At 60.0% G+C, this 13,882-nt stretch overlaps 1 protein-coding gene across 2 annotated transcripts in view; it reads left to right on the forward strand.

Moving 5' to 3' along the window:
* SCUBE1 (signal peptide, CUB domain and EGF like domain containing 1) overlaps positions 1 to 13,673 on the forward strand; it is a 138,783-nt gene extending 125,110 nt beyond the window's left edge. For both annotated transcript variants that reach the window (XM_087448781.1, XM_087448782.1), the window contains 7 exons: positions 515 to 676; positions 2,095 to 2,262; positions 4,252 to 4,413; positions 6,186 to 6,383; positions 8,011 to 8,163; positions 8,530 to 8,609; positions 10,843 to 13,673. In XM_087448781.1, coding sequence (XP_087304907.1) covers positions 515 to 676; positions 2,095 to 2,262; positions 4,252 to 4,413; positions 6,186 to 6,383; positions 8,011 to 8,163; positions 8,530 to 8,609; positions 10,843 to 10,995 — 1,076 coding nt within the window. In that variant the 3' untranslated portion in view covers positions 10,996 to 13,673. The remainder of the gene's footprint in view (positions 1 to 514; positions 677 to 2,094; positions 2,263 to 4,251; positions 4,414 to 6,185; positions 6,384 to 8,010; positions 8,164 to 8,529; positions 8,610 to 10,842) is intronic.
* Positions 13,674 to 13,882: the final 209 nt, after the last annotated feature.

The following is a 13,882-nucleotide window of genomic DNA, read 5'->3' on the forward strand; positions in this document are numbered from 1 at the left end:
TCTTTCATTCCCCCAACTCCTCTGCACAGCCCCAGGTCCTCAGGTGCCAACTCGACCACGCAAGGAAGGAAAGAGCAGGGCAGGGGAGCTTGGTTTGGACGAAAGGACTGTGGGACATCCGGAGGCAGTTAGTACACAGGCTGGGGGTCAGGGCTGGAGGGCAGGATGTGGAGTAGAGAGAGAACAAAGGTCCCAACAGCAGAGCCCTGGGACACAGGCATCTACCAGAGGGCTGAGGGGGAGGGGTCTGCAGAGGACCCTGAGCAGGAGCACCCAGGAGGGTGCTCGAGACCAGGGTCAGGCCTCCAGGGTCCTCACAGATGGCCGCCGCCTGGCTCCTACTCCTGGCTCTTCTGGGATGAATCTGGGCCCGTCTGTACGCTTTCAGCCACAGGGACGAGGGCTGTGCCCCATCTGGTAGGACAGAGCCTGGGCTTGAGGCACCAGGAGACAGACTGCCCGGCCACTGCTCCCGACCTCTGCCACCAGCAATCTCTCCACTTTGCCTCTGCAGTGGCCTGCGGGCCTGGCACCTACTTCAGCGGAGAGCCCGGCCAGTGTGTGCCGTGCACACCAGGGACCTACCAGGACGGAGACGGCCAGCTCAGCTGCACACCATGCCCCAGCAGCGACGGACTCGGCCTGGCTGGTGCCCGCAACGTATCCGAGTGTGGAGGCGAGTGCTGGCCCACCCTAGAAGGAGAGGCTGGGGCGAGGATGGGGTGCCTCCTGTCTCACTGAGGCTCCCAAAATGAAGGCCTGGGTGCCTTGTGATACTTTTAAAACTCTTTGCCATTCCCAGAGCCTGCCATGACTTCCATGCAGCTGCACTTACAAAATCCATTGAGACCCACAGCGCCCACGTGTCAGAGGGCACAGCAGTTAGCAAGTGCTGGGCCGCACTCAGTACTTTAAAATTGCATCATGCAGTTTGGAAAGGACTTTACAGTTTGCAAACACTTGATTGTTTACAGGTCAGCTTATGGTTTATAATGGAGGTACACGGGGCTCTGTGTTACACTTCGTGGAGCACTCCATCATCATCAGAATGCTTTACGGAGTGTGCCGTATACTTGGGCAAGACCGCGCTCTACACAAAGAACTTTACAGCCGCCTTATACAGGGTTTGGAAAACCCTTGTTCAATTTACCAAGCACAGTTTGGTTTGCAAAGAGCTTTTCCAGTTACTATCCCACTTAAAAATCCTCTGTGAAATGGGCTCAAGCCCCACACCCCCCATCAACCTCCCTTTCCTGTGGGAGGGATCCCCACTGTGGGGATCACCAAGAGAATGGGTGGGGAAAAGTGTGCCAGCGAGGTGGGTGCATGGGATCCTTAGGGTGGTGGAGACCTCCAGCCTTCTCTGGGGGATAGAGATATCAGAGCCCAGCCCCAGATCTCCGCAGGGTGGCCGGCTGCTCTCTGGCCCACTGCACCCTCCAGGAGTGTGGTCTCTCCCCCCAGGGGTGGTGGTGACTGTTAGAGAGCCCAGAGTGGATGCTGGTGGGAGCACAGAATTCCAAGGTCTGGGCTGAGAGGGCACTGAACCCCCTACTCCCTCAATGCCGGAACACCCTCTGCATCCTGACTTTTTGCTAGAATGTGTTGTCCCCTCGCTTTGTCCCAGCTGTGCCCTCGGGAACCTCACAGACCCCCCTCCCTCTGCTCTGGCCCAGCCCTGCAGATGGACAAGGCAGCATCAGCCTGGAGCTCCACAGCCCCAGTTCCCATGTGCACACACAGTGCACCTGCCCCCCTTGGAGAGCCCCTCTGAAATAAATGACCTCCCACGGCCTCCGGCCTCCACGTGTGGGGTCCACACTTCCCAGCTCAGCAGCAAGGCCACTTGCTCTTCAACCTGCAGCCCTTCTTGCTGGTGGGAGAAGTAAGGCCAGGCCCGGCCAAGGCCACACGGCACGTGAGCCTCTGGCAGCATCTGGACTAGGGGCCAGGCCTTGCGCAGCCCAGGCTTCCTCCTCCAGGTTCCTCCCTGCACCCCCAGCCTTGCTGCCCAGGGGCAGGTGAAGGCTGAGAGCAGGGCATGGACTGAGGCAACCCCTTGGGCCAGCTTGAGCCATGACCTCTGACTTCCAGGCCAGTGCTCTGCGGGCTTCTTCTCTGCTGACGGCTTCAGGCCCTGCCAGGCCTGCCCTGTGGGCACGTACCAGCCCGAGCCCGGGCGCACCGGCTGCTTCCTCTGCGGAGGGGGGCTGCTCACCAAGCACGAGGGCACCGCCTCCTTCGAAGACTGTGAGGCCAAAGGTGAGGACCCCTCTACCCACCCCGTGGGGCCGAGCTGGGCTTCTCAGGGACCTTTTCTCTCAACCCTCTCATTTCCTGCCCTGGCAGACCTCCAAGGTCAGGGGAGGAGCCCGGAGCCTTCGGGTGGCGGACATTGGTGACCAGCACTGCAGCGCATACTAGGATGGGGACAGAGGGGTCCAACACAAGCCTGCCCCAGGGTCTCAGATGAGAGGGCCAGGCAGGCGCAGTAGTTGCAGTCTGGAGCTTTGAGCCCTGGGAGCAATAAAGGGCAGCCGCCAGCTCCTTGAGGCACTGGGGAGGGCTTAGAGCTCCCCTAGAAGGAAGGCTGGGAGGGGGAGGAAGGTGAAGAAGTCTGGAGGCAGCCGGGCAGTGAGGGTGAGGTAGAGGTCTCACCTTAACTGAGACTCTCCCTTCAGGGCCGCCCAGGGCCTGCAGTCCGGACACTGATCCACTCCACCCCACCCCGCTCTCCGCTGATGACCCTGCTACCCCTTCCGCTAGCTCCCTCTCAGGCGTCAGCCTTTGGGGCAGCTCTCCCCACCTGCTGAACACGCAGACTGCTCTGAATCCTCCCGATCTGAAAAAGAAAACCCCAACTCTCGAGCCCCACGTCCCCTCCAGCTCCCCTTTCCTGTTAACCTTGTAGAAAGAGTGTCTGGGCTCCACTTCCTCTCTTCCCCTTCTTTACTGCACCCCACCAGCCAGTCAGACTGTCACCCCCACTGCTCCCCATAATTGCTCCCATCAAGGCAGCCTACAGGATCCCTGCGTTGCTGGAGCCCGAGTCACTTCTCAGTCCACATCTCCCATGACCGGGTCCCTCGGAGCACCTTTCCTGGGCCTGTGCCCCGGCTCAGCCTCCCCCCTCACCCTGGTAGATCTGGGACGTCCCGGGCCCGATGCACTCACACCTGAGTCGGAATAAAGTCGTCTCCTCTGCTCGCTTTCTATAGCATCTTTGTACGGGTGACCCCAGTTTCTGTCTCTAGTCCAGCCTCTCCCCTGAACTCCACTCTGCCCTCCCACCAGGGGACAACTCCACGCTCTGTCTCACAAGCACCTCCAGCTCCACACGTCCAGAGCCGCCTCGTCCTCTCCCCGCAGTCTTCCCCCTCCGTTCGTTCGTTCACAGCAGCCCCATCCTGCCAGGCGCTCACCTGAGTCCTCCTTCCCTCTTCCCTCACATCCACTCTGTCTGCAGCCCCTGCCGGCTCCATCTTCTAAGCAGACCCAGACTTCAGGGACTTCTTGCCGCCCCACTGCTGCCAATCTGATCCAGGCCACCACCACCACTCCCCGGGTGGCCCTGACCTGTCCTGCCTGGGCCTCCGCCCCCACCATCACCCCCAGAGCTGGCTCCGAGTGCAGCAGCCGGGAAGATGCAAAGGCTCCAGGTGGCCCTCCTCGCTCAGAGGGAGGCCTAGTCCTCACCATGGCCCCTGGGATGCCAGGAGCTGGCTCACATGGCCCCTGACCTCCCCTCCAGCCAGCACTGCCTCCGGCCCTCCACTCCAACTGCACCTGGCACAAACACACACCTGGCTCAGGGCCTGCGCTTTACTAACCCCTCCCCGAGGCGGCCTCAAGCCAGCTCCACACTCCTCAGTCTCCACTCAGAATCCCCTCACTCTGCCTTCCCCAGCCTCCCTCTTGAGAGCTCCACACCTGGCCTGACAACATGTATTCCCACGGAACATATGAACTAAGCTGCATGCTGCATAGTATGAGTAGGGTGTGAGCCTCAGGGGTAGGGCCTCGGCTGCTTCGCGCACGGCTCCGTCCCCGGTGGTCCACAGCGCACTGTGCGCACTTGTGGACGGGAATAGGGAACGGAAGGATCGGCCTGTTCAGGGGCTGGGTGCAGGTAGTGGGAGGTCACTGGGCCGTGGGGAAGGGCTTGAACTCTGCTGAGACAGACCTCGAGGGAGGGAGAGAGTGGAGAATGCCCCTTGACCTTTCCCACCAATACCACCCCCGCCCCCGCAGTGCACTGCTCCCCAGGCCACCACTACAACACCACCACCCACCGCTGCATCCGCTGCCCCGTCGGCACCTACCAGCCCGAGTTCGGCCAGAACCACTGTATCACCTGTCCAGGCAACACCAGCACCGACTTCGATGGCTCCACCAACGTCACGCACTGCAAAAGTAGGTGCTGCTCCTCCCACGGCCGGGGACTGGGAACCTGACGGGGGCAGGGGCGGGGGACAGGTTATGGGGGGCAGAGTGAGCCCTGACCTCACCTGGGGTCCGAGGGAGACTGGTGACTCCCCTCTGCTCCCTCACATCTGCACATCCCTCAGTGGGATGCCTGCGGGAGCCCTGCATCCACCTAGAACCCCATGGCACGGGGGGTGCAGCCTGGCCTGGCCCGCTCTGCAGGGCGACGTGATTGCACCCATCCTTCATCAGTTCCTGTCACTCACCAGGGTGGCCTGTGCCTCTGTGCCAGGCCAGGCCCTGCTCGCGCTCTGGGTCTGTAGAGGGAAAAGCCAGGCCCTGTGCCAGGGAGGGAGCAGAAGTCTTGTGGGGCAGCTTCCCAGGGCCAGGCCCTGCAGCTCTGAAGGCGTGCTCTGTCTGGACTGCCAAGTGGGTGCAAGCTGACACCCTGAGCCATGGGAAGCAGGACGCTAAGTGTGTACAAGGTGCGGAAGTGCGAGGAGAGAGTCAGACAGGCTTCTCGTGGACAAGAAGCTCAGTTTAGTCAGAAGAAACGTGGGCAGCGTAAGACAATTTGGGAAATAAACACTATCCAAGCTCCTGACTTAGCAAGTCATTTGGGGATAAAAAAGAGGATGCTGTCTTTATTTCAGGTATTTTTAATTCATTTTTCAGTGTCCTTTGGGGCATATTTTCTGGTATTTTACCGTTTTCCTAATCAGTGTCCAGTCAGTTATCCCTTTCCTGGGCTGCTGGTCATGTCTGGAACAGCCTAGAGGCCCACAAAGGGGATTTAATCCTGAAGTAGACGCCGTCTGCTCTGCCCAGGGCTGTCCCCCACCTGAGCTTGTGGCCTCCAGGGGCGGAAGAGCATGTGCAATGGGGGAACTCAGCAGAGACAGGGTTTTAAATGTCCTAATGAGTAAAAGTGGGGAAACCAAATGGGAGGGAAGCCTCTGGAATAATAAGGTGAAAATGAAATGTTTCCCAGAAATTTTGACACGAGGAGAAGATTTTTAAATGAAATGTATGAGAAAATTAAGTAGGTTTAATATTTACCTTCAGTTTTCTTTGCAGAACTCAGGTTACGGCCAGGAACCGTTTAGCTAATAAAAATGTCATGTTTGGCCTCTTCAGGACACACAGCTTGGCTAAGAAACGAAGAAAGGGAGACGTATCTGTTTCCTCAGTGTGTCACCTGCTTGTCCCGGAGCCTTCCTGCTCCGTGGGGAGGGCGACCACACTTGGCGCCTGGCGGGTACCCAGGGAATGTGGGGTGAAGGAATGGACAGAAAGTGAGTGGAGAGAAAGGGGAAGTTGGGGTTCCCTGGGATTTCACCCTGCAGCTTGGCTGAGACACGAGGAGGACAACAGGGGCCGGCCGGGGAGCTGACACCTGCAGGGGCACTCAGCGGGCCTGCCAGAGGGGCATGCGGCTCCAAGCAGAGGCTAGGACAAGGCCCAGGCCAGAGAGTCAGGCGGGGCAGCCAAGGGTGTCCAGGAAAGAGACGCTTGGGCTGGGCCTCAGAGAACCAATATGGGACCGGGGACCTGCGCTCCCACTGAGGGGCAGCCTCGGCAGGGTCCCCAAGAGAAGATTGGCTCAGGGCCTGGCGGGGAGGGCCGGGTGGAGGTGAGCCGAGGTGGGGACAGAGCACCTGCCAGTCCTGCCCTGGGCCTCCAAGGCTGTTGAGGGCCCAGCCGGCCAGGGCACCCGTCCAGCCAGGCCTGAGCAGGCCCACGGGCCACGGTGCCCACAGACCAGCACTGCGGCGGCGAGCTTGGCGACTATACGGGCTACATCGAGTCCCCCAACTACCCTGGCGACTACCCGGCCAATGCCGAGTGCGTGTGGCACATCTCGCCGCCCCCCAAGCGCAGGATCCTCATCGTGGTCCCCGAGATCTTCCTGCCCATTGAGGATGAGTGTGGCGATGTCCTGGTCATGAGGAAGAGTGGTACGTGCCAGTCGAGGTGGGGGCAGTGGGACCAGAGACAGCCTCAGCCACGTCCCCACACCCCTCGCTCCCTCAGCACAGCTCCACAGGGCGGGGAGGAGGTTGCCCAGGATTTATCTGTGTGGCAGGGTTTAGATCTACTTCTGTCTGACTCCAAGAGCTGAGCTTTACAGAGCTCCTTGGAAAGGTCCAGAGAGCTTAGCATGCACCCTAAGCATGGGATCAGGACCTGGTGGCGTCTGATCTCGACACTGACGACAAGCCAGTCTCTCACCCCAGTTGTCCCATTGTGTCCTGTCACACAACCCAGCGTGAGACCCCGGGAGTGACCGCCTGTCTGCAGGGCCTCCTCCTCCCTCTGAGGTTTGGGGGGCTAAGGGCCAGCCTGTGCAGCACACAAGATGCCCTAGGGGTGAGAAGGGCCATCCCTTCCACTGTGAGCCCCAGCCTCCTGGCTCGTTGCCCCTGTCGGGCTCGTGGTGAGACCAGGCGAGGGGCAGCAGCTGGCCCCTCAGCAGCACATGCGGACAAGTGTGCCCAGATGGTCACGGCAGCAAGAAAGGCAGGGAAAGCCCTGAGTCCCTCCCTGAGACCGGGTTAAATCCCTTACAGTGTGTGCCTAGGCCAGGGCACCTCACTGCTGTTGAAGGGCCACGGTGCGCACAAGGAGCAAGCTCCAGGTCAGGATGTTTTGGGAAGAAGGAGGAGGACACAGGCAGACACAAGAACGCGCCTGCCTGCCTGGGCCGAGAAGGTCTCTGATACACAGAGACCGGCCAGAGGAGCGGGAGGTTGAGGGGCGTTCTGTCCACCCTGTGCCCCTTTGTTCTGCTTGGGCTTCGTTACCATGTGCGGGCATCGCCCACTCAGCGTCGCCGAAGAGCCAGAAAGCCCCTGTGTGCGAATGGGAGGACTGAGGCCAGAAAGGGAAAGGCACCTGCCCGGGGTCCCACAGCCAGTCAGGGCCCAGCCAGGGACCATCCCTGGACCATTCCGTCACCAGCCTCCCTAGTCCCCAGCATCCTCCCCTTCGCTGTCTGCCCACAGGGCTGAGCTCTAAGGGTCCAGCCTCCCCCGCCTCGAGGGCACCTCAGGAAGGCCCCCCCCCCGGAGGGCAGTGAGAAGATGGAGTACCCTTTGGCAAGCCCCAGGGGTCAGCAGGCTCACCTTTGTTTATCTGCTCACAAGGAGAGGGGACTTCCCAAATCTAATCCTCCGCCCCAGCCCTGGCTCTGTGTTGAACGCAGGCATGAGCCCTGTCCTTGAGGAGCAGTCGGCTGGAGGGACACAGTGACAACCCTATAGAGAGGGGCTGTAATAAAGGGTTCACCAGAGTACAGCAGGAACATAGTAGGGTGGGGACGGAGCAGTCAGGGAGGCTTCCTGGAGAAGGGCGCATGGAAACTGGTCTCAGAAAGATGAGTAGGAATCAGGGTTGAGGTGGGGAAGGGCATTTGAGGCAGAGGAAACAAGTACAGAGACTGGAGAGCTGGAGTGTTTAGGGGACGGGGCGTTGTGGGTGCTGGGTGGCTGACGGGGTGGGGAGGGAGCCGCCTGAGGCAGGGGCCAGATGAGGAGCTGCGGCTCTGCGGGCTGCTCAGCAATGGCTGCCCGGGCCCACCCCCAGCCTCGCCCACCTCTATCACCACCTATGAGACCTGCCAGACCTACGAGAGGCCCATCGCCTTCACCTCCCGCTCGCGGAAGCTCTGGATCCAGTTCAAATCCAACGAAGGCAACAGCGGCAAAGGCTTCCAAGTGCCCTATGTCACCTATGACGGTGAGTGTGGCCACACTGTGCACCCAGCCCAGGCCCTGGGGACACAGATGAATCACACATCCCGGCCTCAGGCAGCTCCAGCCCTGTGAGGGGTGGCGCAGATGCAGACAGGAGCACGGGTGGTGCAGATGAGGGATCAGTTAGTGGTGTCTGCGGGCTTCAGCAGGAGGTGCTGCCCAAGCAGGGTTTTGAGGGTTAAGTAGGGGTTTTCTAGCTAGCCAAACCTCAAGGAGAACAATTTGGGTGGAGGGTACAAAGGCGCGGCGGCTGGAGCAGGAGAGGAAGGAGGCTGAAGGTGAGAGGGAAGCAGGCGGGTCTAGAGCCGAGCCCTTCACCTTCCTCCCGCCCCTGCTGGGGGATTCACAGAGGACTACCAGCAATTAATAGAAGATATCGTGCGCGACGGACGGCTCTACGCCTCGGAGAATCACCAGGAAATTTTGAAAGTGAGTGAGCTGCTTCGTGGGAAGGGATCCATGGAGCCTGTGATGATCCAGGGCCATCCTCACCCCAACCCCGACCCCCAGACCCCTAAAGACGTGAGGGGAGGAGGGTGGTGACAGGAAAGGAGAAGGTGACAGGGGGTCAGGGGTGCCCTGGGGGTGGGGACTGAATCCGGCGCACCTGTCCTCCCAGACCAGGAGGTCTGAGACATGCCCTCCGGTGGGGTCTAGCCCAGACCTGGGTCGTGTCCTTGGGCAGGTTCCTTACCAGCTCTCGCCTCTCTCCTCGTCTGTGAAATGGGGGTAGTTTGACAGGGTGGTATCATACAATCAGCGGGCTCCACCGCTGCCTTTGGGACTGACTCCCTCCGCATCCTGCTGCTGGCCCTGAGAAGCAGAGCCATCTTGTCATCAAGGGGGCCTGGGGCTGTCACACAGGGGACACTGGCCAGGTTAGGGCCCTGGGTTCTCACCACGAGAGGCCAGACCTGGAGATCTGCTAGGGCCCAGGGGTCTGGCCCCAGCTCAGGCTCTAGGCAGACAGCACCCCATCCTGGGAGCCAGGAGATGGTGTAGAGGGCAAGAGCAGGGCCGGGCCAGTCCGCCTGGCTGACTCCTGCTGCAGCCCCATGGCCCCAGGCCAGCCCTCTGAGCCCCGCCGCAATGTCTGAGAAGTGGAGATGGCTAGCGGAGTTGGGTTCTCCCTGCCCCAGGCCTCGTGCACTCCTGCTGCACTCAGGATGACCTGGAGGTCTCAGGGCGAGAAGCTTCTCACCTCCCTCTTCAGGTGCCCATCTATTTAGCAGGAACCGGGGAGTCATCCTGGTCTCTCCGTCAGTCTGTCCTGTAGCTGGTACACGACTTGCTCCTCCTCGCCCCTCCCCTGCCCTCAGTGCCACCCTACAGCTGGGAGCATCTCTTCAGAGCTAGGGTGTTCCCATCTCTTAGGACGCAAACCTTGGCCAGCAAGGCCCAGCCAGGCGTGGCGACCGCCTGCTTCTGCCACGGCTCCCAGGCCTCCACACTCCCTGCACTCACTCGCCGAGGCCTCTCAGGAGCGTGCTTCCCCCATCTCTTTGCTCAGTGAATGCTCACCATCCTTCTGCTCTGCTCTCAGGCGTCCCAGCCTCTGGGCAGCCTGCCCGGACCTCCCTGGCCGGGTCACAGACCCTTAGAGTCCCACTGGCCCTCCCCCTTGGCACCTGTCAGCTCCGCAGTTTAGGTTTCTTCTCTGGTTATTTGGTCCCCGCCCCCTCGTGGGGGAGGAGCTGCAGGGGTCCCCACTCAGCATTCCACCCCCACTGTCTACACTGCGCCTACCACATAGGAGGAGCTCCACGAGTGTTTCTCTAGGATGTGGATGCGTGTGTGTGAGAGAGAGAGTCTGAGCGTGTGACAGAAAATGCGACCAGAGTCCCTGTGAGATGGTGAGTGTATGCCACAATGAGCACGGCTCTGCCAGAGCCCCCAGGGAGGCCTCAGCCAGGTCTCACACCTGCTCCTCGGGTTCTCCTCCAGCCGGGCATCGCCCTCTTTACAGATGACGACCCTGGGCTCAGAGAGGAGGCCCAGCTGGTAACCGACGGCGGCAGAGTGTGGACGGCGCCCACCCCTCCAGAGGCCTCTCAGTGAGGACAGCGTCTGGACCGGGTGGGCTGCCTAGACCCTCCCGGCACACGTGGACTGAGCCCCGCTGCGGGCCAGGCTCTCCACACTCATTCCCGCAGCCCTAAGAGGAGGGATCGTTACCCTATCACACAAGTGAAAATCTGAAATTCAGAGCAGCGGAGCCCTTTTCCCAGGTCAAGGAGTAGGTGGGGGAGCTACTGTTTCAAAGCTGGGGCTGCTGCCTCTGAAGCCTGTGCTCCCTGCTCCGAGTTCTCTGGTTTTCGACAAGTTGTTCCCTTTTGTTTTGTTTTTGCAATATAACCCTTTTTAAATAAAATATTGGAACCCCAAGAGTTAAAAACCAATAGATTATTAAAAAAGCAATTAGACTATTAAAACGAGAAAACTGTTCACAGCAAAGAGTCTGTGGAGTCCTGAAGCCCACCAGCCAGGCAGCCTTTTCCCCCTCCTCCCATCCTTGCAGAGACCCCACAGGTGCCTTCAGGGCCCCCCAGGCATTGAGGAGGCCAGTAGCCAGGGCCCTCCAGCCTGGCCCCAGGCCTCCTCCCCGCTGGCCCCGCCCCCAGCCCCACCCTTGGTCTCACCCGGGCCTCGCTGTGTCTTGCAGGACAAGAAGTTGATCAAGGCCCTCTTTGACGTGTTGGCGCACCCCCAGAACTACTTCAAGTACACAGCCCAGGAGTCCAAGGAGATGTTCCCGCGCTCCTTCATCAAGCTGCTGCGTTCCAAAGTGTCCCGATTCCTGCGGCCCTACAAATAACCCTGGGGCGCTGCCCTGCTGGGATGCCGGGGGCCCGAGGGGGCGAGTGCCTTCCCTCCACAGGAGAAGCTGAAAGGCGGCTCCACGGGCCTCCACGTCGCCTTGGGAAATCACCACGGCGTCTGCCCATCAGGAACCCCTGACCGCCCGTGGAGGGAGAGACCACGCCGGGGCAGAGACCCCAGCTGGGCCGCACACCTCCCATATCCGCCCCCTGGGAAAACACTGCTTAAGGCAGCCTTTCTCCCTCCCGCTCCCTGTGCCTGTTCATTTCCAGGACAGCAGGTGCCCTGTCCTGGGCCAGCACTCGCCATGCCGCCTGGGCCAGGACGCTCTGTGTCACTCGAGGGCGGGTCCCTGGCAGAGCGGCATTGGGAGACTGCATGTACCCTCTGCCCAACGCTTCAAGAGAGAGAGGAGTGTGGCTGCCACGTCACTGTCTCCGGGGAGGTTCTCGGAGGCAGAATCCGAGACAGGAAGCCAGGCCGAGGAACGAGGGGTGTGAAGGATTGTCTGGTGGGCTTGATAAGCCGGTGTCAATGGCTGCAGGGTGTCCACACCCACCAATGCCTCTGGCCCTGGGCCCAGGACGCGGGCACTGTGTGGTTGGGCTCTAAGGATTCTGTGATGGGACAGAAGAGAAGAGAGCTGCTAGGGGAGGAACCTGTAGATTCATGCTTTCCCTTGATAGAGCATCTAATTAAGTACTATATATATATATATAAAGATAAAGATAAATATATATATACTTCTATTTGTGGGTACTGTAGGGAAATTCTCTTTAGTAACTGTAAATATTCATCACAACCTCACCTCTTCTCCCGTGAGCTGGTGCGAGCCCTGCTGTTGCCGCCTCCCTGACTGATTAAACTGCTCCCCAGACACTTGCCACCTCTGTTTACATGAGGCTGGCAGCCCGCAGGCCTGGGGAGAAGGCAGGCTGGCCCTGGACTCAGTTTGGAATCTAAAATCTCTGGGAAGTGGGCTCCAATGCTTTGCTGGAGTGTTGCCCTCGGATGGACTTGGTGGAAGGCAGTTTCCCCTTGGACCCCTTCCTGGGGGTGTGGGGGCCCAGCGGTAAACCTCGGAAGGTGCCTATGTCTGACCCTGAGGCCGTGACCTTGGAATCCATGCTGTGCCCGCATGCTACCGGGACGCCAGGCCTGTCCCACGTGAGCACAGACGTGTGACCACAAGGGGCCTCAGAGAGCATCAGCCACTCATTTAATTTACCAGTGAGGAAACGGCCCAGGTGGGCCCCCAGGCAGAGGCGACTGGTTGTCGGGAGGCCTGGCTCCCAGTGCACTCTTCCTCCTGCTGCGCAGTGCTGCCTCCCTCTCAGAGTCTCTCTTTAAAAAAGAAAAGTCTGGAGTTTGACCAGGTTGCGTGGCGTCCCACTCAGCCAGAAAGCTACACCTGAGCTAGAGCTGGCGAAGACCTCCAACGTGCAGAGGCCTTGCCTGCCGCCAGACCGCTGGCCGCCGCTGCAGGACATGCAGAGGAAGTGGTCTGTGTTTTTAGGGTCAACAAATATTCAACACTCCAAGGAACATGGGAGAATCTTCAAATGCACTCTATTCCCCCATTCCAGGTGGCTGCCTCCAAGCGGTTTCCTCTCCTCACCCCAAGCCCAGGCTGACCAGTTAGAGACGAGCACAGTTTGAGAACCGTCTGTGGCACATTGAGGATGGTGAAGATTGAGGGCGGATGAGATGCAGGGCTTGGTGACAAGGCAGGTCATAACAAATTTTACAATCCAAAAAAGGGCTTGGAACTCAGGAATTATTCACAGCCATTACCCGTGTCAGCACTAGGAGGTCCCCATATTGGCTAATGCTGCTATCAACCTTCTCCACCGAAAGCCAACTCACTGGGAGGGGGCTGCACTTGGTGGGTGGGTCGGTGTCAGCTGATGAGCCCTGTTGGGGCCACACTATCCTCCCCTGGTCACAGTCCTTGAAGGCGAGCTTAGTTTCCAGAAGGGGGCCTGTCGTCCCTTGTCAAGCCATTGGTCGTCCCCAGGAATTAGATGAGCGTCCTCCAGGATGAGCCCCAGCAACAGCTACCCAGGGGAGGGTACTGGGAGGGCTTTCTAATCTTCTCAACAAACCCCACAGAGGACCAGAAAGAGCTCTCACCTCTCCTGAACTCTTCCGGCTGCTCCTTTGGGTGGTTTCTGGCAGTTGCCACCCACATGCACATTAATCCGCCCTTTCGGTGGGAGTCAACCCACCTTCCATGGCTGTCACCACCGCTGTGGTCAGACCCTGCCCAGTGTCCCCCACGCAGAGCAGGACAGGGGCAGACTCAGATGTGGGGCCCCTCACTCTTCAAGAGTACCAGGTAGCCAGCAACCCAAATTCACCAGCTGCCCATCCAGTCACCATCCAGCCCTTGCTCCCCAGTAAAACCACCTCCCGCACCATCAGGGGGACTCCAGGAGTGCGGTCTGTCCCCAATTTCCATGTCAGCCCTCAGCCCCACAGTGGGGAGCTTGGAGGTCCCACCTGTTAATCCCAGAGCTGCTCCTGTTCCTCGGGGCCTGGTGGGCCCGGGAGATCTCGCTGGCAACAAAGCACGTTTCTCCACGTTTCCATGTTGTGGAAGCCAATGGTAGATTGGCTGACACGAGGTGGCCTCTCCACCTGGTCCCAGGTGGAGGCAGAGAGAAAAGGGAAGGCCAACAAGGACTGGGCCCAGATAGGGCGGATCCCCGAGGCGAGTCCCGCAGAGGATGGAAGCCGAGGGCGGGGGTGCGGGAGTCCTGTGCTGACGGGGAGGGCCTGAGCCAGAGGAGCACATCACACGCCTGGACCGGACGTTGGCTGTGAGCAGCCACAGACCCACCTTGGCCTTGGCCTGCATGGACCCTCAGTAGTTGGCCAGT

This window comes from Ceratotherium simum, chromosome 25 (assembly GCF_057802395.1).
Source record: "Ceratotherium simum simum isolate JZ-2026a chromosome 25, ASM5780239v1, whole genome shotgun sequence".
NCBI classification, from domain to species: domain Eukaryota; kingdom Metazoa; phylum Chordata; class Mammalia; order Perissodactyla; family Rhinocerotidae; genus Ceratotherium; species Ceratotherium simum.